This window comes from Primulina huaijiensis, chromosome 15 (assembly GCF_012295235.1).
Source record: "Primulina huaijiensis isolate GDHJ02 chromosome 15, ASM1229523v2, whole genome shotgun sequence".
Lineage (NCBI taxonomy): Eukaryota > Viridiplantae > Streptophyta > Magnoliopsida > Lamiales > Gesneriaceae > Primulina > Primulina huaijiensis.
Window position 1 is genome coordinate 15,943,614 of NC_133320.1, and position 22,850 is coordinate 15,966,463.

General features: G+C 38.4%; 1 protein-coding gene across 1 annotated transcript in view; it reads right to left on the minus strand.

Annotated features, from left to right (window-relative positions):
- Nucleotides 1–480: 480 nt before the first annotated feature.
- LOC140958715 (uncharacterized) overlaps nucleotides 481–22,850 on the minus strand; it is a 67,347-nt gene continuing 44,977 nt past the window's right edge. The window contains exon 4 of the mRNA XM_073416277.1: nucleotides 481–2,109. Within this exon, the coding sequence (XP_073272378.1) occupies nucleotides 481–1,596 (1,116 nt within the window). The 5' untranslated portion in view covers nucleotides 1,597–2,109. The remainder of the gene's footprint in view (nucleotides 2,110–22,850) is intronic.

The window sequence follows — 22,850 nt, forward strand, 5'->3', positions numbered from 1 at the left end:
CTATCAACACTCTGTTCCGCAATAGCCAGTCCATCCCTAGGATGATGTCAAATTCTGGCATCGGTACCACGATAAGATCCGCATACAGAAGATTTCCATGCAGCTCAAGGTCTATATCTCTGATCACATTAGTAGCTGCCATCTCCTCGCCTGACGGCAACACTACTGAAAAGGCTGTGTCTAGCCCAATGGTCTTGATCTTAAGAAAGTTCGCAAAGACCTCCGAAATAAACGAGTGAGTGGCCCCTGAATCTATCAAGGCCTGGGTAGCGGAACCAGATATAAAAATTCTTCCTGAAAGATCGGAACTCTAAGTGGAATCCAATAGCTACAAAAATTAAACTTATAGACATGCAAAGATCAAAGTTCTTCTAGCTTAAATTCCCAAAATAATATTGAGTAGAGCATGCAATCCTATATCAGTTTCTAAGTTCAAGATCTTAATTCTGGTTCCCAAAACACGGAAATTCAAATAATAACTTAAAGCTTAAAGGTACCTGTCAACAACATAGTCACCGGGTTTGTTTCTGCGGCATGGAGAGCAAAAACTCTGCCTTGGGTAGGCAGATTCCTCTGAGGGCACTGCAGCAACATGTGGTCAGGACTGCCACACTTAAAACACTTTCCAGAACCAGACATACATTCTCCAGGATGGCGGCGTGAGCACCTGGGACAGACTGGGTGCTCAAAGGTCCTCGGGGCTGGGCGTCCCCGCTGCTGCTGCTGCTGTTGCTGGCCTCTGTTTCTGGGCTGCCCATGAAAAGGCCTCTTGTTTTGCTGTTGATGCTGATGAGGAGGAGGGCGGTGTGGTACCTGGGCTGGGCGCTTGCCTTGGCGATCCCTCTCGATATCCCGCAGATCCTGCTCTGCGGCTAGGGCTTTGGAGACCGCGACCTCGTAAGTAGTAGGGTCAGACACCCTAACATCACGGCGCAAGATCGGCCGTAGACCCACCAGGAAGTGCATCATCTTAGCTCTGGCATCATTTGCTATCAGGGGCACAAAGTGACAGCCCCTCTCGAACTTACGGATGAACTCCGTAACCGTCATATCACCCTGTCTCAAGCTCATGAACTCGGTAGTCAACCTGGTGCGCACTTCCTCAGCAAAATATTTGGAGTAGAAAACCTCCGTGAAGCGTGTCCAAGTCAGTGTAGCCAAGTTCAGGGCTACTGCTGCTCCTTCCCACCATAAGCGGGCATCTCCACTGAATAAGTAGGTGGCACATCGGACTCTATCTGCATCTCCAAGCTCCATGAACTCGAAGATAACCTCGAGGGATTTGATCCATCCCTCGGCAATCATGGGGTCAGACGTCCCAGAAAACTCCTTCGGACGCATCTTCATAAACCTCTCATAGACAGCCTCGGGCCCTGTCGGCCTGGCTGCGGCTGCAGCATTGTTCCCTGCAAACTGTGCAAAGAACCTAGTCATCCCAGCTAGCATCTGGGCATTCATGTCAGGTGGAGGTGGAGGAGGTGGAGGTCCGAATCCCCCCTGTCCTTGATCCTCACCGTCTTCATGACGGCGCTCATCATTACCTCTCGGGCGTCCAACCTGGCGTCTAGGAGGCATACTGTTCCATACATAACCCATACGTAACTAACATGCATAATTCCATAATTTATTCTAAATAAATACTGAAATACTGAAAAGATTTGATCGTAAAACATTTCATGGAAACATGCTGGCAAAGTAATTCATGCTTTAAATAAAATGCTGAAATGTAAAACTTACAGACCGAAGACGTGGCTTCGTGAGCTTCTCGTGGTCAGTAGTAGTGCAACCCTTTACAAGATCATAGGCTCTGATACCAACTGTGAAGGCCTATGAATCCTTGCTTGAAAATTTGCGGAAAAATTAAAAATTTTCTTTTTAAATAATCAAAATGCCTCATTCATAAATAAACCGATAAACAAAGTTTTATATTCAAAATGGCAGCGGAAGAAAATATTTGTATGCGAAATAACAATTTAAGAATATCCCACAACTGATAAAAATTGTTTGAGAAATAAAATAATAAATGCTGAACTGAGGTCCTCGGGTGCCACTACTGCTGACCCAAGCTGGCTCACTGGTCCCCGCCCTCGGCCCTGACCTCATCAGTACCTACAACAATCAAGTCTAGTGAGCCTAAAGACTCAGCATGCATATATCGTAGGTAACGAGTAAATACTAGTAAAATTTTGCATGGGATAAAATATCATGTCATGGGGCATACTGAAAATAACCTGTACTGAGCAATTATAATACGTGCATGACTGAATTAAAATCGTAGTAAAAATGTTGCTCCTTGGAGCCCTGTACTGAAATAACTGGTAATAATTTTCTGTTGAGATTATGGTCTACGCATGTGGCCCCTGCACTGAACTGAACTGATCGGTAACTGGCTACCGGGGGAGTATCAAACTGAACTGAACTGACCGGTCACTGGCGACCGGGTGGTACCAAACTGAACTGATCGGTCACTGGCGACCGAGTAAATAGTGCTCCCAAAATAGTGAATTGACCACAAGCAATATCGCATAAATCTCAAAATAAGTATTTTCTATTTTCATGCACGTAATATAATTAAATTGCATAATGAAATATCCTGTATTATTTTACCAACTGGATTGGATCGTTCCCAGGCTCGCTGCAACCTAAATATGCCATGAAAAATATGCAATAGCTTCTACTTGACCAACTATGCAATTTAAGTTAAAAAAAATGCGACAATGACGCTCGACGACTTCGTATTTAATCATGACTCCGAGCCAACCCGAACCAACACTGAACCAACGTATAGTCATGATTAAAATACACTTAAAATTATGAATTTATGCTCCTAAAATGGTGAGGGCCGAAATCTAGGTGAATGGAGGCCAAAACATGAAACGCTCTTTCGAGAGTCAATTTGGCACATCGCACCGTAAATTCTCGTACGACCTCAAAAATGATCCGAATCACGAACGGCCAAAAACGTGGCCTTCCTAACTCGATGAGGCACTGTCCAGTCCAAGGCCATAGGCTAAAAGCCAACCAAGAACTCAAACGAGCCTCCGAACCGACACAGCAAGTTGCTGTCAAATTCCAGCAGCAGCAACTTCGCTTGCATCGCGTCGTTTGCGAGACTTTTGGCCATTGGGGCTTGAACCACCGACCAGAGCCTCTCCACAACATCCCAAGGAATGATTTGAACCATGGCTAAGGGCCCTAGGCCAGCCACCATTCGAATTATTCCAGCAACATCAGAAAAGTTCCACCCGATAGCACCCTTGCGCGCGTGAGGGGTGTTTTGCTTTGTTCGTTGTCTCGTGTCGTTCCAGTGGCCATTTCATTGACCATGGCACGACCTAGACATCTTGGGGTATGGTATGAACCGTGGCTAAGGGCCATAGGCCAACCAAGATCCATCCCATACCATCAAAAACCGAGGGACACATGCAGAATTAAAAAGGGGCGAAGGGGCTGTTCTTGCTTTGTGTTTAAAAACCGATGCACCATGGACCAAGCCACCAAAAGGGCGACTTAGTCACGTCTTAGACATGCTAGGGAAGTGATCTAACCATGGCTATAGGCCCTTAGGGCAGCCAAGATCAGATCTTTTCCTATGACAGCAGAAACTGAAATTTCGAAGCACACAATGGCAGTGGAGGAAAGCTGCTGTCATTTCGGGTTTCATCATGCATGGGGCTGGTTTGAATGGACCAACATGGTCCTAATGCATCCTATTACGTGTCTAGATGTAGCCTGGTGAGCCTGGAGTCGAGCCAACCACCTGAATGCACAAAAACAAGCAAAACCGTGAACTGCACAAGGAAGGACCGAAATCTGCATGCACTTTTGTTTTTGAAATTTCATGGTGTGTTTCGGTTTTTGCAATAAATGATGATCATGTGATGTTAAATAAATGATAATAGGACTTGATTGAGGTTTGAAAGAAATAAATACATGCCTTGGATTTTTCGTTTGAAAGAAAAACGAAAAGAAGAACGATACGGCGCGGACGAGTGGAACGCTTTCTTATCTTGCTACTTGCTCGATTTTTCTCTCTTGTTCTAGGCTATGAGGGTCACGATTTTTAATCTGAAATGGCTGCTGTTTTCGGTGATGGAGGAGGGGATTAAGTGGTTAGGGGAGTGAGTGGGAGATCCACTAATAAAGGGATACCAAGTCTACCTTTCTTTTCAAATTTGAAATGTTGTTTGCTATCAAAAATTTTGGATGGATAATTTAATGGGTGTGGCCGATTTCTCTAGCTAGACTAGGTTAGGATAATGCTTGTTAATTAATTAAATGGTGCTCCCAAAAATCAAAGAATGATATCAAAGATTTTTCTTGGGGATATTAGAGGTGCATATGGACGATTTTAAGGTCTAGGTGCAAAGGGAGAATTGGTTTAATTAAATCTTGGTAGTGATTTAAAAGTTGGGGAGGATAAATCTATCTAGAATATTTAAGGGGATAAATAAAGAATGAGTTGAAATAAAAATCACAATTAAATCTTTAAAAAAAAACAACATGGCCGTTTTTTATCTAGCTAGGTGGGGTGGGATCTTGCTCCATTAATTATCATAGAAGATTTGTTGTGATATAATTATCTCCCAATAAAAATGGATAGGAAAACTTTTAATTAAATGGGTTGTCAACTAAACTTTTAAATTAAATTATAGGGGCCGAAAATTATAATAAAAGAGGAGGGAAAATATTTATTGAATATTGTATTTTAACTCTTTAGTGTTTTATCTACTCATTAAATATTTAAAAGAATTAAGGAATTAATTATTGAACTCTATTTACTACTTATCTCCACTTATTTAAATAATTCCTTAAACCTTCTTTTACAATAAATTTACTTATTAATTATCTTAAATAAATTTTAGGAAATGTTTTCTTAGCATTAAATTTTTATCTCTTTACTCCAACTCCGGTCCGGCCTCACTTAATGAACTGAAAAGAATAAAATTTAAACTACTGAATAAAATACTTAGCTTCAAAGAATGCATTTAAATACTCATGCAATGAAGTCAATTTAATAAAAAAAAATAGAATTATGCATGGCTTATACGCAGTCTAATTACGGGTTCTACAATTAAAATGTTATTTAATTAAATTAACACTTGAATTAATTTAATTATTTGGACTCTACTAGGTCCACTAGTGTTTAATTAATACAAGTGTTGAATTAATTAAATACTAGTGGACCTAGTAGAGTCAAAATAATTAAATTAATTCAAGTGTTAAATTAATTAAATAACATTGGGCCTTGTAGAGCCCAATTAGAAATAATTATTAAACTAGTGGGCTTGAGTAAAATCAAGTAAAGTTTAATTGGGCTCAAATATGTTTAAGACATTTAAATAAAAGTCCATGGGTCTTGTAATTGTTACAAGCCCAAGTAGAAAGCATGCAAGGGAGGTGAAGAGTTGGGACAACTTTTTGAGTAAAAGGACTGCATGCCTTTGCAACTTTTAACACAACTTTTTCATACACCAAGAAAAATCATCCTTCTCTCCTCCTCCAAGGCTTGGCCAAAATTCTCCTACTTTTCTCTCAAAAATTTTGTTCTTCAAATTGTTGATGAAACACACACTTCTCAAAGAAAAATCCTCTTATTTTTCTAGTGCAAAATAAGAGGGGTTCTAGCTTGCAAGTGGTGGGCTTAATATTTGAGCAAGGTGTGCTCAAAGGCAAGCTTGAAGATTTGTCATCCTTTCAAGAGCCAAGTTGTTTACAACTTGGTTGGAGCCATAACATCAATCTTTAAGATTGATAGGTAAAATTTCCTTTAAACACCCTATGTATGACATATTGTGTTTTGTATTTGCTAAACATCTTAGTAGAGGTGTTCGATTTTCTTCTTGAAAATAAATTTTTGAACTTCCGTTGCGCATTTGAACACCTAAAATCGATCACCTTTCAAGTGGTATCAGAGCTAAGGATACTATTTTGTGTAGCATTTACATAATATTATATTGAGTTCAATTTCTAACCGTATGAGATGGATTTTTTCAACAAAATCGAGGCCGGTTTTTGGGGAAATTTCGGGCAGCATGTTGCTTTCCATTTCGGGCAGCTCGGGCTGCCCGAGGGGCTGCCCATTTCGGGCAGCGCCCCCTTAAAAAAAAAAAAATTTGTTGGCCGGAATCTGACGACGGCGATGACGACTAGGGTTTCCAAAAGTGTTTTGGATTATCAAAGTATCATGGGCCTTGATGTTGTTGGGCCATTAGATGGCTAACATATTTGTGAATTTTAAATGAGCCAAAATGTTTTTGGTGAAAAATGTGTTTTTTGGCCCTTAAGTTTATAATTACAAAAGTTGCAAATATTTTCTAATGAAATAAATAATTGAAGTTGGACTTTAATTATTTATAGTAAATTGTGATTTACAAGAAATTCGGTTATAAATAAATTAATTAGAAAGTAGACAAAGGTGTTTGTATACTTTGTTAATTTAGTTTATAATCGTGGCAGTTAGTGATTGGATCAAGATATATAATATTGGATCAATTAATTATTGTGATAATTAATTGATGGTGTATGATATGTGATATTATGCATGAAGGATGATCAAAAGCCTAAGCCCAATTTGCTAGGTGTATGCTAGGATATTTTGTATTGAATGATTGTAATAATTATCAAATTTAAAGTGGGCTTGCTTTATGGCCCGTTCCCACCCTTATGAGATGTATCCCTATTTGCCATGGATATTTATTTGTAAATATTAGTATAGTGGAAGATCGAGATTGGAAGATGGTGGCCTTGATGATTATGAAGATCGAAGACATGTAAATATTGGAAGCTAATGTAATAGTTGCATTTGCATCTCATGCATTTCCCTAGGATTGGACCTAGGCCCGTGTTTAGCTCACACGGGCCATTAGTATTGGGGCGATTAATCATCCTTGTTTTTTGTTTATAATATATGCATGATATGTTATAAATAATGAGTATGTGCGTTATTATTATGATAATAACAAAGTTGCATGAATCCGGCAAACATACGATCAAACATGGCGAGCTTTTAAAATAAAATTAATGATGAGACCTTTCAAAATTAAAAACCCTCATTTTGAATAAGATTCAAAATTAATATCAAGCCCGAAAAGGAGAATTATAAATTTGTTTATAATTTCCTTGTCTTCCATCGACAATGGGTGCATGATGAACGCTACCCGTNAATTATGATTGGCTGATATTATTCGGGATTATAATTCGCTAATTGGACCTTACGTACCTACTGAGGAAAGGAGTTTCCCGTTTTCACTAGAGGGTAGTGAAAATGTCAAAACAGTGGGAACAAAAATTTATAAAGTAAAAGTCCATACTTTATATCTTACTAAATATTTTAAAATAGTCATTAACATTTATCTATTTTACTTTTCAGTACAAATTTTTGACAATGTCTTCGATTCGCAATCCGCTATCTGCAATACTCGAAAAGCACGTATTAACCGGACCTAATTACCTCACTTGGCTAAGAAACTTGAAAATCGTCTTAAACTCGGAAAGGATTGCATATACACTGACTGAGTCGCCCCCCTGTTGAGGCTATGACTGGCTGCACTCCTGAGGAATTGCAGACCTACAAAGATTGGTGTGACCATGACTTGAAGGCCAAGTGTTATATGCAGGCTTCTATGAACGATGAGCTGCAGAGACGTTTTGAGGATGCAAAGAATGCTGCTGACATTCATTTGCATCTCAAGGAGCTCTTTGGAGAGCAAACACGTCCTCTCAGGCATGCTACCGTCAAGGAGCTGATCAGTTTGCGCATGCGAGATAGGGCCTCGGTCCATGAGCATGGCCTAAAGATGCTTGGGCTCGTGGACAAGCTCGTTGGCATGGATTTGATGTTGCCTTCGGAGATGACCACCGACGTGTTGCTCTTATCGCTGCCTAGCTCATTTGATCTTTTTGTGGTGAATTACAATATGAATAAGATGGAGCCGACCCTTGAGGAGTTGGTGAACATGCTTGTGACCTTTGAGTCCACCATCAAGAAAGAGAAGTCGGTTCTTTATGTGGGCTCTTCATCTGGTACGAAGACTGGTCCACCTGGGAAGGGAAAGAAGCGTTCTTTCCTACGTCCCAAGAAGAACGTGCCCTTGAAGAGGTAGACTCCGAGTCTCGCTGTGGTAGCCACACCAGTGAAGGCTGACAAGACTGTTGACATCTGTCATCACTGCAAGAAGCCCGGACATTGGAGGCGTAACTGCAGGGAATATCTTGCCCAGAAGAGTTCTAGAAATGGTATGTTCTATATTGAAGTAAACATTTCAATTAACTCTACTTCTTGGGTATTGGATACCGGCTGTGGCTCACATCTCTATAATGATTTGCAAGTGATGGGAAGAAGTAGGAGGCTTAGGGAAGGTGAGACCTTCTTGAGATGGGCAATGGAGCAAGAATTGCTGCCAAGGCCATAGGAGATGTTTGTTTGCTTTTGAACAATGATTTTAAGTTTATTTTGAGAGATGTTTTTTTTGTACCAGATTTGGTGAAAAACATTATTTCCATTTCTATGCTAGATAAAGATGAATATTCTTGTTTATTTTGCAAAGGTGTTTGCAACATTTACAAGAATGAATGTTTAATTGGTACTGGAGAACTTGAAAACGATCTCTACACCTTAAAATTGAAAGATATTCCACTAAATAATGTCCAAGCAATAACAACAACAAGCAAGAGAAAACAAGATACTCTAAATTCGGCACAATTATGGCATGCTCGATCAGGACATATTTCTCTAAGAAGGATGAACAAGTTAGTGGGAGTGGGCATGTTTGATATGTCTGATATTAATGCTCACACGACTTGTGAATCATGTCTGAAAGGAAAGATGACCAAAATTCCCTTTAAGGGCCATGTGGAGCGAGACAAAGGGTTATTGGATTTGATCCATACCGATGTGTGCGGTCCGCTTAGCATCACCACTAAGCATGGACATTCCTACTTCATCACCTTTACCGATGACTTTTCGAGGTATGGGTATGTGTATTTGATGAAATACAAGTCTGAAGCATTTGAAAAGTTCAAAGAATTCAGAAGTGAAGTAGAGAAGCAGTTGGGACGAAGCATCAAGTTACTTCGATCGGATCGAGGTGGTGAGTACTTGAGTGCCGAGTTCCAAGAGTATCTAAGAGAGAATGGGATTCTCTCGCAGTGGACTCCGCCCGCTACACCGCAGTTGAATGGTGTTTCGGAGCGTCGTAACCGGACTTTGATGGACATGGTTCGGTCTATGATGGGGTTCACGGAGTTGCCGCCATCCTTTTGGGGATATGCGCTTGAGACTGCGGCACTGTTGTTGAACAATGTCCATTCAAAGGCAGTTGATAAGACTCCAAATGAGATATGGATGGGTAAACCTCTCAAATATTCTTATCTTAGAATATGGGGGTGCCCTGCTTATGTGAAGCAGGTAGTGGGAGATAAATTGGATAGTAGATCTATTTTATGTTACTTTGTGGGATATCCAAAGAATTATGTTGGATATTATTTCTATCATCCCCAAGAAACAAAGGTGTTTGTGTCTAGGAATGCAACCTTTTTGGAAAAGGAATTTCTATTGGATAGAAAGGGGGAGATGATAGAACTCAAAGAGGTTCGAGAGACACCCACAATTGTAGAACCCACACCCGAAGAGCCAAGAGAGGAGATACAAGCTTCTAAAAGATCCGAGAGAGTCTCGAGACCACCTATGAGGTATGGTCTGTTTCTTGAAGAGGGCCATGATTAGCCTATCCATGGATGTGATCCAAGGACCTTCAAGGAATTATCTGATGCCGATTCATCCAAGTGGCTTGAGGCTATGGAATCTGAGATGAATTCCATGCATTCGAACCAAGTGTGGAATCTCGTGGATCCACCTGAGGGAATTGTTCTCATAGGGTGTAAATGGATTTACAAGAGGAAACTTGGGGCGGATGAGAAGGTATTGACCTTCAAAGCGCGATTGGTGGCAAAAAGATATACTCAAAGACAAGGAGTTGACTTTGAAGAAACCTTTTCTCCAGTTGCAATGTTCAAGTCGATAAGGATATTGCTAGTCATAGCTGCATGGTATGACTATGAGATATGGCAGATGGATGTCAAGACAGCCTTTCTTAATGGAGATATTAAGGAAGAGATTTACATGTCTCAACCTGAAGGGTTTAAATCTATCGGAAGTGAGTATATGGTATGCAAACTTCAAAGATCTATTTATGGTCTAAAGCAGGCATCTAGGAGTTGGAACCTCAGATTCGATAGTACAATCAAAGAGTTTGGTTTTACTAAGAATCCTGAGAAACCCTGTGTGTATAAGAAGGTCAGTGGGACTGCTGTGACATTCCTGGTGCTTTATGTTGATGACATTCTACTCATTGGGAATGATGTAGGAATGTTGCAATCAACTAAAATATGGTTAGCAAGTAAGTTCTCGATGCAGGACTTGGGTGAAGCATCTTTTGTATTGGGAATACAGATCTATAGAGATAGATAAAAAAGATTGCTTGGTCTCACCCAGTCCACATACATTGATACCATCGTGAAGCGGTTCTCGATGGATGAGTCCAAGAGAGGACATCTACCAATGTGTCATGGCGTGTCCCTATCCAAGTCTATGTCTCCCAAGACTAATGCAGAGATAGCGGCGATGACAAGCATTCCTTATGCATCTGCGATTGGTAGCATCATGTATGAGATGACATCTACACGTCCTGACGTGGCTTTTGCACTAAGTGTAGTGAGTAGATATCAATCGAACCATGGTCTTCCACACTGGAAAGCTGTGAAAGACATCCTCAAGTATTTGAGAAGGACCAATAAGTTTTTCTTGGTCTATGGGGCTGGAAAACTTAAATTGGAAGGCTATATCGACTCTAGCTTCCAAAGCGATATCGATGACTCGAAGTCAACCTCTGGGTTCGTATTCATGCTCAATGGTGTTGCTGTCTCTTGGAAGAGTTCCAAGCAAGACAGTACTACGGATTCCACCACAGAGGTCGAATACATTGCTGCATATGATGCAGCAAAGGAGGCTGTTTGGATAAGAATTTTCGTCCAAGAGTTGGGCGTCATTCTTAATGGAGTTGCTCCTGTCCCGGTGTTTTGTGACAACACGGGAGACATAGCTCAAGCAAAGGAGCCAAGGTCTCATCAGAAATCCAAACACGTATTGAGAAAGTACCACATCCTCCGAAAGATTGTGCAAAGAGGAGAAGTGTCGATCGACAAAGTCGGCTCCACAGATAATATTGCTGATCCGCTAACTAAGCCTTTACCTGGACCATTATTTGCGAAGCATCGCGAATCGATGGGTTTGAAGCATATGGGTAGTTGGCTCTAGTGCAAGTGGGAGATTGTTAGAGTAGGTACCCGTCGAGCCAAGTGTTGGCCGAGGGTTCATATTGAAACTCTATGTATAAACAATCTTTATTTTAATAATATTTGAAAATATTGTTTTGGGATTTCTTTATCTGTATACTCATGCTAGTTGCATAGATAAAGTCCTTGAATATACAAATAGTAGAAAGAATATGAGATGCTCATATGATGAGTATCCTGAAACTCATATTTGGAATGCTGTATATTCTAAACAGTTCCTAATCGATTCAGCAGCCGCTAAGAAGGATATATGCCGCTCTAGTTTGAGACTAGTATATGCTATGTGAGTACCATGTTTCATTGGTAGGGGACATTGTGATGTCCGAGCATGCAGATAGGTGCTCCTGGTAGAGTGCACTGAACAACACTCCATAAAGGACTTTCCAAGTGGTTCTCACTTATCGAGTGGAAACGTCCTAGTTTATGGTTGTACACCATTAGTCCTTATGACCCGGGACAACATTGAGACTCTATGTGCTAGCATTACACTTTGACTTGTTTACCGACTCTCATGGAGTCATCAAGTGGCAAGGTTGGGTATTTTGGCGAAACATATAGGATTCGATGCATTGTAGTCGGGGATTCACCACTTGCCTTCGGGTATGGATATCCTATGTGTATGTAGTATGAAATCTCTGTTCAGAGTATGGTGGTAATTATGAAAGGGGTTTCTTAGATTACACTATCGATGCAACTACAACATGACACATAGTATCGATTCATTGACAACTCTCGATATACCAATGGTTGTCGAATCGGTCGGGATATATGAGTTGAAGGGACCGTACTATACTCTAACCATAATAGAATGGTTCTTGCAGGCACTATCATTTGATATCTAGGGAATCATGTAAACGATGCTGCTAGGCGTTTAACATGATTGGTTGGGTACTATCAGACTTGAGTTCTGACGTTCTTATTATCAAGGAGTTGATAATTAAGAATGGAGCAATTGCGGTATGCTCGTATAAGGACATGTTTAGTCTTAATCACATGGAGATGTGAACCCACGGCTAGTTGTATCAGTGAACCATTGAGGACCACACAAGTACTAGCTTTCTAGATCCCGTTGAGAAGTCAAATAGTTCAATGTGTTGAACGGCATATAAATGAGTTTATAAGCGTAAGGAAAAATAGAAGTATGACTTCTATGAGAGAATGTAACTTTTAATTTATGAATGTGTTCCTAAAATTAAAAGTTGGCCAAATAAATAATGTATTTGAAAATTGTGATTTTCATAAACACTATTATGGACTAAATTAAATTAATTCAAGTGTTGAATTAATTAAACACTAGTGGACCTAGTAGAGTCCAAATAAATAAATTAATTCAATTGTTGAATTAATTAAATAACATTGGGCCTTGTAGAGCCCAATTAGAAATAATTATTAAACTAGTGGGCTTGAGTAAAATCAAGTAAAGTTTAATTGGGCTCAAATATGTTTGAGACATTTAAATAAAAGTCCATGGACCTTGTAATTGTTACAAGCCCAAGTAGAAAGAATGCAAGGAAGGTGAAGAGTTGGGGCAACTTTTTGAGTAAAAGGCATGCATGCCTTTGCAACTTTTAACACAACTTTTTCATACACCAAGAAAAATCATCCTTCTCTCCTCTTCCAAGGCTTGGCCGAAATTCTCCTACTTTTCTCTCAAAAAATTTTGTTCTTCAAATTGTTGAGGAAACACACACTTCTCAAAGAAAAATCCTCTTATTTTTCTAGTGCAAAATAAGAGGGGTTCTAGCTTGCAAGTGGTGGGCTTAATATTTGAGCAAGGTGTGCTCAAAGGGAAGCTTGAAGATTTGTCATCCTTTCAAGAGCCAAGTTGTTTACAACTTGGTTGGAGCTATAACATCAATCTTTAAGATCGATAGGTAAAATTTCCTTTAAACACCCTATGTATGACATATTGTGTTTTGTATTTGCTAAACATCTTAGTAGAGGTGTTCGATTTTCTTCTTGAAAATAAATTTTTGAACTTCTGTTGCGCATTTGAACACCTAAAATCGATCCCCTTTCAAAGCTAACAATATGAAATGCAAGAGAATGCTTGAAAGAGAAAAGATTTTCATGTACTTGAAATGAGGAAATGAACCCCACTATTTATAAGTTTCAAAATGCACACCAAGAGTCATGCAAGATTAATTAACTCAATTAATCTTCCCATTAACTCAAGAATATGAAGAGCCAAAACTCTTCAACGTAACTAGCTCAAGAATGTGGAAAGTCAAAAGACACTCCACAATAATGAGCCATAACCAACTCAAGAATGTGGAGAGCCAAAAGGCACTTCCACATTCATGAGATATAATTTTTATTCAAATTTCCAACAATCCCCCACATGAATGAAAATGATACAAATCTTGGTGACAAAGTTTTACAATTGAATCCTGTGTGTTACCTTTTGAACCTTCCCTTATGAAATATATTTGCTTTACTAGCTGACCAGTAGACATGTTGTCCTTGAACTGTTCTGCCGCTTATGTAAATTAAGATATACTTCACACAAGACTCTCCCTGATACTATTCAGTTCTCATGATCGTGTTCCTTTTGGCCATGAACACACGCCTGATTCTGCGAGAGGGTCTAGAATTGAACCCTGCAATTCCTTCGAAGCGGCCCCACTTCTCTCTCACATAGGTGATTCTATATTTCTTCTCATCAGAATCATTAAAAGCCGTAAGCTTATCCTCAACATTCACTGTTTTATAATAGGAATGGACTAGGGATAACCCCCATAGTGATTCTCCAAATTAGTGCGATTAGGTTGTCCCATTGAACCTAGTTCTTGGGATCTCCAGTCAGCGTAGGTTGGGTTTTCCTTCGCACCAATTTATTCTATAAGCTTGAACCCCGTTCCCTTTGACGATTTCGCAACTAACTCTCTGTTTAACCCCTTGGTCAACGGATCCGCTATATTATCTTTGACTTTACATAGTCAACAGAGATAACTCCAGTTGAGAGTAGTTATCAATGGTATTATGTCTACGGCGTATATGCCTAGACTTACTATTATACATATTATTTTATGCCCTTCCAATCGCAGATTGGCTATCACAATGTATACATATAGCCGACACTGGTTTTTCCCATCTTGGAACATCTTCTAAGAAGTGACGCAGCCATTCAGCCTCTTCAGCACACTTGTCAATGGCTATAAACTCAGATTCCATCGTGGATCTGGCTATTACAGTTTGTTTAGAATATCTTCACGCAATTGCTGCACCTCCTAAAGTGAATACAAATCCACTTGTAGATTTTGAGTCTTTCATATCAGATATCTAATTTGCATCGCTGTATCATTCAATAACAGCAGGATATTATGTATAGTGCAACCCATGATCACGAGTGTACGTTAAGTATCTTAGCAATCTGATAATTGCTTTCCAGTGTTCAACTCCTGGATTACTCGTGAATGTACTCAATTTGCTTACTGCATAGGCTATGTCTGGTCTTGTACAACTCATTAAGTACATCAGACTTCCAATGATTCGAGAGTATTCTAATTGACATACTTTCACCTCGATTTTTTGATAGATGCTGACTGGTATCTATCGGGGTTCTAGCCAATACAGAGTCATCATTATTGAATTTCTCAAGTATTTTGTCAACATATTGTGAATGACTTAGGACTAGCCCTTCTGATGTTCTATGGATTTTAATTCCAAGGATTACATCGGTTAAGCCCAAATCTTTCATGTCAAATTTTGAGTTCAATAACTTCTTGGTGGATTTGATCATCTTATCAATACTACCAATGATAAGTATGTCATCTACGTAAAGACATAAAATGGCATATCCATTTTCAGTGTTTTTTATGTATACACATTTGTCACATTCAGTGAATTTAAATCCACTTTCCATCATGGCTTTATCAAATTTTTCGTGCAATTGCTTTGGTGCTTTTTTTAAGCCATATAGAGACTTCACCAGTTTACAAATCTTATTTTCTTGTCCAGTAGCAGAAAATCCTCAGGTTGTTCCATGTAAATTTCCTCTTCTAAATCTCCATTTAGAAAAGCTGTCTTTACGTCCATTTGGTGTACTTCAAGATTCCGCACGGCGGCAATCGCAAGTATCACACGAATAGAGGTTATTCTCGGTACAGGAGAATATGTGTCAAAGTAATCAAGCCCTTCACGTTGATGGTAACATTTGATTACCAATCTGGATGTATACTTATCTATGGTTCCATCTGATTTCATTTTCCTTTTGAAAACCCATTTACAGCCTAGTGGTTTGCTTCCCGGAGGAAGATTTACTAACTCCCACGTATGGTTTTGTAAAATGGATTTCATTTCAGAATTGATAGCGTCTTTCCATAGAGGTCCCTCAGATGAACTCATTGCTTTCTTGAAGCTTTGAGGTTCACTTTCCATCATGAAAGTGATGAAATCCGGACCAAATGATTTCTCAGTCCTCGCTCTCTTGCTACGTCTAGGTTCAATATCTTGATCGAGCTTTTGTTCTTTATCAATTGTCTCATATAATCTTTTGGATGAACCTGGCTCTTCCTTAGATTTGTATGGAAACATGTGTTCAAAGAATGAAGCATTTCTTGATTCCATTATCGTATTCTTGTGAATATCAGGTATTTGAGATTCATGTACAAGAAAACGATATGCGCTACTGTTTCGAGCATATCCAATGAAAATGCAATCAACAGTTTTGGGTCATATCTTTACTTTCTTTGGAGTGGGTACTGCTACTTTGGCAAGGCACTCCCACACTCGCCAGTATTGGTAGGAAGGACTTCTACTTTTCCATAACTCATATGGACTTTTATCTTGCTTCTTTCTGGGCACCTTATTTAAAAGGTAATTTGCTGTTAGAACAGCTTCCTCCAACATGTTCTGTGGTAAACCAGAACTTAATAACAACGCATTCATTATTTCTTTTAAGGTACGATTCTTTCTCTCTGCAATACCATTTTGCTGAGGATAATAAGGTGCAGTTCTTTCGTGTTTGATACCGTGTTGAGCACAAAACTCAGCAAATGGTGATTCATATTCACCTCCACAATCACTTCTTAGCACCTTAATTTTCTTGCTAAGTTGATTTTCAACTTCACTCTTATATTGGACAAATTTGTCAATAGCTTCATCCTTACTTTTGAGGAGATACACGTAACAAAATTTTGTGCTATCATCAACAAAAGTAATGAAGTATTTTTTTCCACCACGAGTTTGTACACCTTTTAAATCACATATATCACTGTGAATTAGATCAAGTGGTTCACTATTTTTTTCAATAGTTCGAAAAGATTATCTCGTTAGTTTTGCCTCAACACAAGTTTCACATTTGAGTTGTTTATCAATTTGGAATGCAGGAATGCTTTTCATGTTAATTAATCTACGAATTGTATCATAATTAACGTGTCCAAGTCTACTATGCCATAAACAAGAAGACTCAAGCAAGTAAGCAAAAGTATTAACTTTATTCGTTACGGGCTTAATAACCATTACATTTAGTTTGAACAAACCATTACAAACATAACATTTGCCAACAAACATTCCACTATTTGACAAAGCCACCTTATCTGACTCGAACACAATGCGGAAACCATACTTATTAAGAAGCGACCCGGACACCAAGTTCTTGCGGATGTCAGGTACATACACCACATTGTTCAACGTCAGTTCTTTTCCAGATGTCATCTTTAGGACAACTTTTCCTTGACCCTTGATTTCAGAAGTGGCGGAATTTCTCATGAATAGCTTTTCCCCATTCATAGATTCATCAAGAGTAGCAAACATCTCCTTGTCGGAGCAAATATGGCGAGTGGCACCAATGTCGATCCACCACTCCCTTGGGTTAGAACCCACCAGGTTAACCTCTGATATTACAGCACAGAGATTCATGTTCGAAACCTCCTGAGCAATGTTCTCTACCACATTCGCCTCTCGGTTTCTCTTCGGCTTCTTACACTCAGAGGCCTTGTGAACCATACCATCACAGTTGTAGCATTTCCCAGAAAACTTTTTCTTCGAAATGCCTCCTTTGAGTCCCAGGTTCAACTTTTTGGAGAAGGAAAAGGTTCTTTTTTTCGAGCTTTGACCATGCTCGACAACATTTGCTTTAGCAGCAGTAGGAGAAAACAATCGTCTTTCCGAACTCTGGTTGTCTTCCTCGATGCGAAGTCGAACAATGAGCTCTTCAACATTCATCTCCTTGCGCTTGTGCTTCAAATAATTTTTGAAGTCCTTCCAAGATGGTGGTAGCTTCTCAACAATAGCAGCCACTTGGAATGATTCGCTCAAAGTCATCCCCTCACCGTGAATCTCGTGAAGAATCACTTGGAGTTCTTGAACTTGGCTGATAACCGGCTTTGAATCCACCATTTTAAAGTCCAGAAAGCGGCCAACAAGAAATTTCTTGGCCCCGGCATCGTCGGTTTTGTACTTTCTGTCAAGGGATTCCCACAGCTCTTTAGCCGTTTTCTTTTCGCAAAACACGTTGTAGAGCGAATCGGCCAATCCGTTTAGTACATAGTTTCGGCATAAGAAATCAGAATGATTCCATGCCTCCACCGCACTAACAGATTCAACATCTCCCTCACCCTCTGTGAGTTTAGGAGCATCCTCAGACAAGAATCTGGCCAGGTTCAGCATCGTCAAGTAGAACAGCATCTTCTGCTGCCACCTTTTGAAGTCCACACTAGTGAACTTTTCAGGCTTTTCACCGTGACTGGCTGGGACAGCAACCGCAGCAGCACGTGGGGTAACATGAGGGACAACTTGAGCCACAGTAGGGACAACATAACCAGTTTCCCTTTGCACGCTGGTTTCAATAGCCATGTCTGAAACAAACCACGTAATGAGTAATCTGTTTTAAGTTTGTTAGAAAAATTGCTAACAATAATAGCGTAGAAACGAACTTGCAGAGATAAAGCAATAACCGAAACAAGTGTGGTGTTTACAGTATGACTATCGAGTAAAAAAAATCAAAACCAAACCGAGGCCTGTAGCATGTACAGTTTCCTTAAAACAGATTCGTCCTCTCCTGTATGTGCTTCGAGGATCGTTTTGGACGTCTGTTTCCCAGGATACAACGGAACAACCAGCAGTGACTTAGCACGAGACACTACTACGGCGAACTGAAAACGTACCTTTACTTTATCACCGAGATTTAATGGAGTCCAAATGAAAAGCTAACAATATGAAATGCCAGAGAATGCTTGAAAGAGAAAAGATTTTCATGTACTTGAAATGAAGAAATGAACCCCACTATTTATAAGCTCCAAAATGCACATCAAGAGTCATGCAAGATTAATTAACTCAATTAATCTTCCCATTAACTTAAGAATATGAAGAGCCAAAACTATTCAACTAACTCAAGAATGCGGAAAGTCAAAAGACACTCCACAATAATGAGCCATAACCAACTCAAGAATGTGGAGAGCCAAAAGGCACTCCCACATTCATGAGATATAATTTTTATTCAAATTTCCAACAATTCTCTGTCAACTTTGATTTGTGATGATATATAGTTTCTCTAAAAATCTACTCGCTAATAGATTTGCGAAACTAAGTTAATAGCACGTACACTGCTTATTTAGAGTAGAGCCAACAGCAGCCGGCCGTTAGCCATAATTTGGATATCACTAGCTTAAATAGCATCACAATTTCTCACGCGAGCAGCTAATGATTTAGTAAGTTTTGTGAAAGTTGTAATATTTGCGCTCGAATTGATGGATTTAATTTGAAATGAGATATTTGATTTAATTTGTGGAATGATTTGAGAAAAATATATCAAATGACCTAAGATTTGAGATTAGCCATAATTATTAATATTGAAAATATATAATTTGATATGCAGTAGATTTCAAATTTAGTCAATTTTGTTCATCAAAGAAAGTCAAAAAATTTGAAATAAATAGAGTTGAAATTCATCTCAAATCTATCGATTCAAACACAACTTTCTGGAATTCTGACCTAATTTTTTTCTCCGCTTTTTTTCATTCTTCTTTTTATGATGACAAAACTTCTAAGCAAAAACCTTATAACAACGAACAAATATGTGCTTTAAAGTGTACATAATATCGTATTTTATTTTATATGTTACATTTGAAGTGTTTATCTCCTATGATGTGAAATTTTAGCCTTTAGATAATCAACATCTGATGTCAACTTCCAATATTGAAATATAAAAGACCTACATAATCCAGTGATATCGAGATATAGAAGGAATTATGCCTAGATCAATCCCCAACGCTTTTGTTTAATTATTTTATTCCAAAAATAACTCTCTCACATAAAATTGATATATAGGTTCCCTTATACGTATGATATCAGAGTTGATGAGTACCAGATAATACCAGATAGACAAAGTGCAACGCATGGGAGAGATGCCTCTTGATATAGGACAAATTGTTACATGAACACAATTTATAAATCGATGTGTTGTCATATCGAGAAGGTCACATTTCCACAGAATCAGATGATTATAATGCCCATGTTCCAAATATATATTGTTGTAGGAATGATTTTTCTAGGTTTATATAACTATACAATGATTTTTTGGGTAGTAATTCGGATGATTTATATCACAAAGAGGGAACAAATATAAATAGTTGCTGGAGATATTCATCATATAAAGCGTGCTGTTTGTTCGCCCATAACGCTGAGTCGCACATAACCCAATTCCTCATCTTGAAAGGCCTAAAGAAAAGCCTGAAACGTGAAAAAAAAATATTTAGAGAGAGTAGGTTTATCCTGCCCATCACTAGGAGGGCAACCATGGGTGTCCGCTCACGTGGCAGGTGAGTTAGAAGTCCTGTTAGATTTTTTTCGATACTCGAGAAAATGTTCACGTGAACATCTTAAAAATATTTGAGGCAACTATAGAATTTATTTTATTTATATATCCATGTATGCTACATAGATAAAATCCTTAAATATACTATGGTACCATGAGATCTATCTTGCAACGTAAATCATGAAATTCATTAAGACGTGTGCTGTATATTCTAAATTTGTTCATAGTCAATTCAGTCACATAAAATAAGTATAAAGGACGTTCGAGCTCGTGAATAACATCTACGATGTTAATGCCACGTTTCGTTGGTATAGACATAGAGATGTCCAAGCATACAGATGTGTGATCATATGATGATTGTAGTGAACAAACCTTCATCGGACTTTCCAAATGGTTACCACTTATCGAGTAGATTAAGTATGCGGTTATGGTTTTACTTTGTTAATCATTTGACCTGGGACAACATGAATGTTCTACATACTAGCACTGAACTTTGATCCGTTTATCAACTCCACAAAGGTCATCATGTGACAAGATTGAGTGTAGTTTCGACATACATAGGAGTCGATGCATTGTAGTTAGGGATTCACCTCTCACTTACGGGTGGTGTGGATATCTTATATGATTTTATGAGTTAATAGTACAAGAAATCTCTGGTGAGAGTATGAGTTGTGCTTTAAGGAAAATGTTTTCTTAGTTGCACATATGATGTTACTATGATTACTCAAAGATGCATCACATTGTTATCGAATTCATTTGCAACTCTCGAAACATCAATGGTTGTAGATTCAATCGTGATATATTTGTTGAAGAGGTCGTACTCTACGCTAACCATAACCTACTGGTTCTTGCAGGCACTATCAGTGACACCTAGGGGATTATGAGGTGATGCTACTAGATACTCTTATCGTGATATGATGAGTGCAATCAGACTTAAGTTCTGACATTCTTGATCAAAGGGGTTGATGAAAAAATGAAGCTAATTAAGTTAAGCTCGAATAACGACAAATTTCTTGAGTCATATAAAATTGTGAACCCATGACTAGCTGTATCCTTGAACAATTGAGGATTATACAAGTATTGAACTTTGTGTTATTGTTCAGATATTCAAATTCAAGGTGTTGAATTTGATGATTAAGTTTGACGGGATCAAACATATTACTTATAAAGAATATATAAGTGTATTCTATATTTTGAAGTTGTTTAAGTTGACATAACTGTTAATTAAGTGAGGATAGTACAACTGGCTAAATTAGTGAAGGAGTTCCAAAATAGACAGTTGAAAAATTTTCATTTTTCATTAGAACAAGTTTTTTACTCCCGTCACATCAACGACGTCTGATCATCGATTAGAAATATAATGAATCCACAATCCTAAAATTTTTAATTAGTAAATATGAAAAATCTAAGAAAAGGTTTATCAGTAGTCAAATTTTTCAAGAAATATTCTAGAAAGTTCTAGAATTAATCAATTAAATAATGATTATTTAATTATTTAATTATATCATGTGTTGTCAAAAATTGAAAATATAATATAAGAATTTTGACAGTGGTAAATCACCTAGAGGATTTTAGAATAGTTGAGAAACTATATATATATATATATATATGAATTTTTGACAGGTGGTAAATCACCTGGTCAACACCATTGCACGTCTGCTTCTGCACCGCCGAACGCCATCGTGCGTTGTCGGAATGTTGCCGCCTTTCGACGGTTCGTCTCAACTTGAAATTTCGTATTGATATGTATTACGATATAAACAAGAGACACTTATTTTAATCTTGGACTTGATACGGAGGATTGAAGAACATATTAAATTCAATAGATCGTTCATATGTGATTTACAAAAAAGAGTATCTCCGCTAATCTCAGAATAATTTGGTGTCTAGCATTTAGAACGCAAAGATAAATAATCATAAACATCTTATGTATGGAATTGAATCATACGACACCTAATCAAGTTTTGATTGCCAAAACTGAAAGTTATTTGAAAAAATTTAAACTTCCATTGTATATTGGCTGCAAGAAAATAGTACTCTAACAGTAGTATCAAAGCATAAATTCTCCTTCATATCTTTCGTTGTTGTTTATTATTTGAATAATATTGTGCTATCAGATACTAACCATTTAAGAAATTCTAGAAATCGCAAGCCATCAAAATCAGATTTTAAACAAAAGGGAAAAATTTAAACTCGCAACTACACGCGAAGGAAAATATTTTTCAGTTCGCGCCTGCCAAGAATAGTTGTTTGCCCGGCTTCCTGCGGGCCGTAGCTACAAATCTAAGCAACGAGGTATGCCTAGAATTATTTTAAATAAATTATCGTTTTATCATATTTCGGGCACGGCAAAGCAGTGTACTGCCTTTCTCAATTCAAGGGCTTCCTGCTGGCGACTTCTCAAGAAGTTCGGGTACCGGGCGGCGCACAGGCAGGGTGCCGGAGATTGTCTCAGGTTGCCCTAGCCACGGGCTTGAATGTTTTGGTCCCAAGTGCAGTTTTACGATTTTTTTAAAAATTATGCGCTAAATTGATATTGTATGAAAATTTGACTAATTTATTATTGACTAATTTCAATAATAAATATGTATCGGAATTATGTACCGAACAAATTATAAATTTCATGAGTAATTGATATCAGACCCATATATGTTCTCTCCTCTAATGTGTGAGGCCATGAATAAGGAATTAGAAATGTTCATAATATATATTGATGTCATAAGTTCACAAAGTTTCA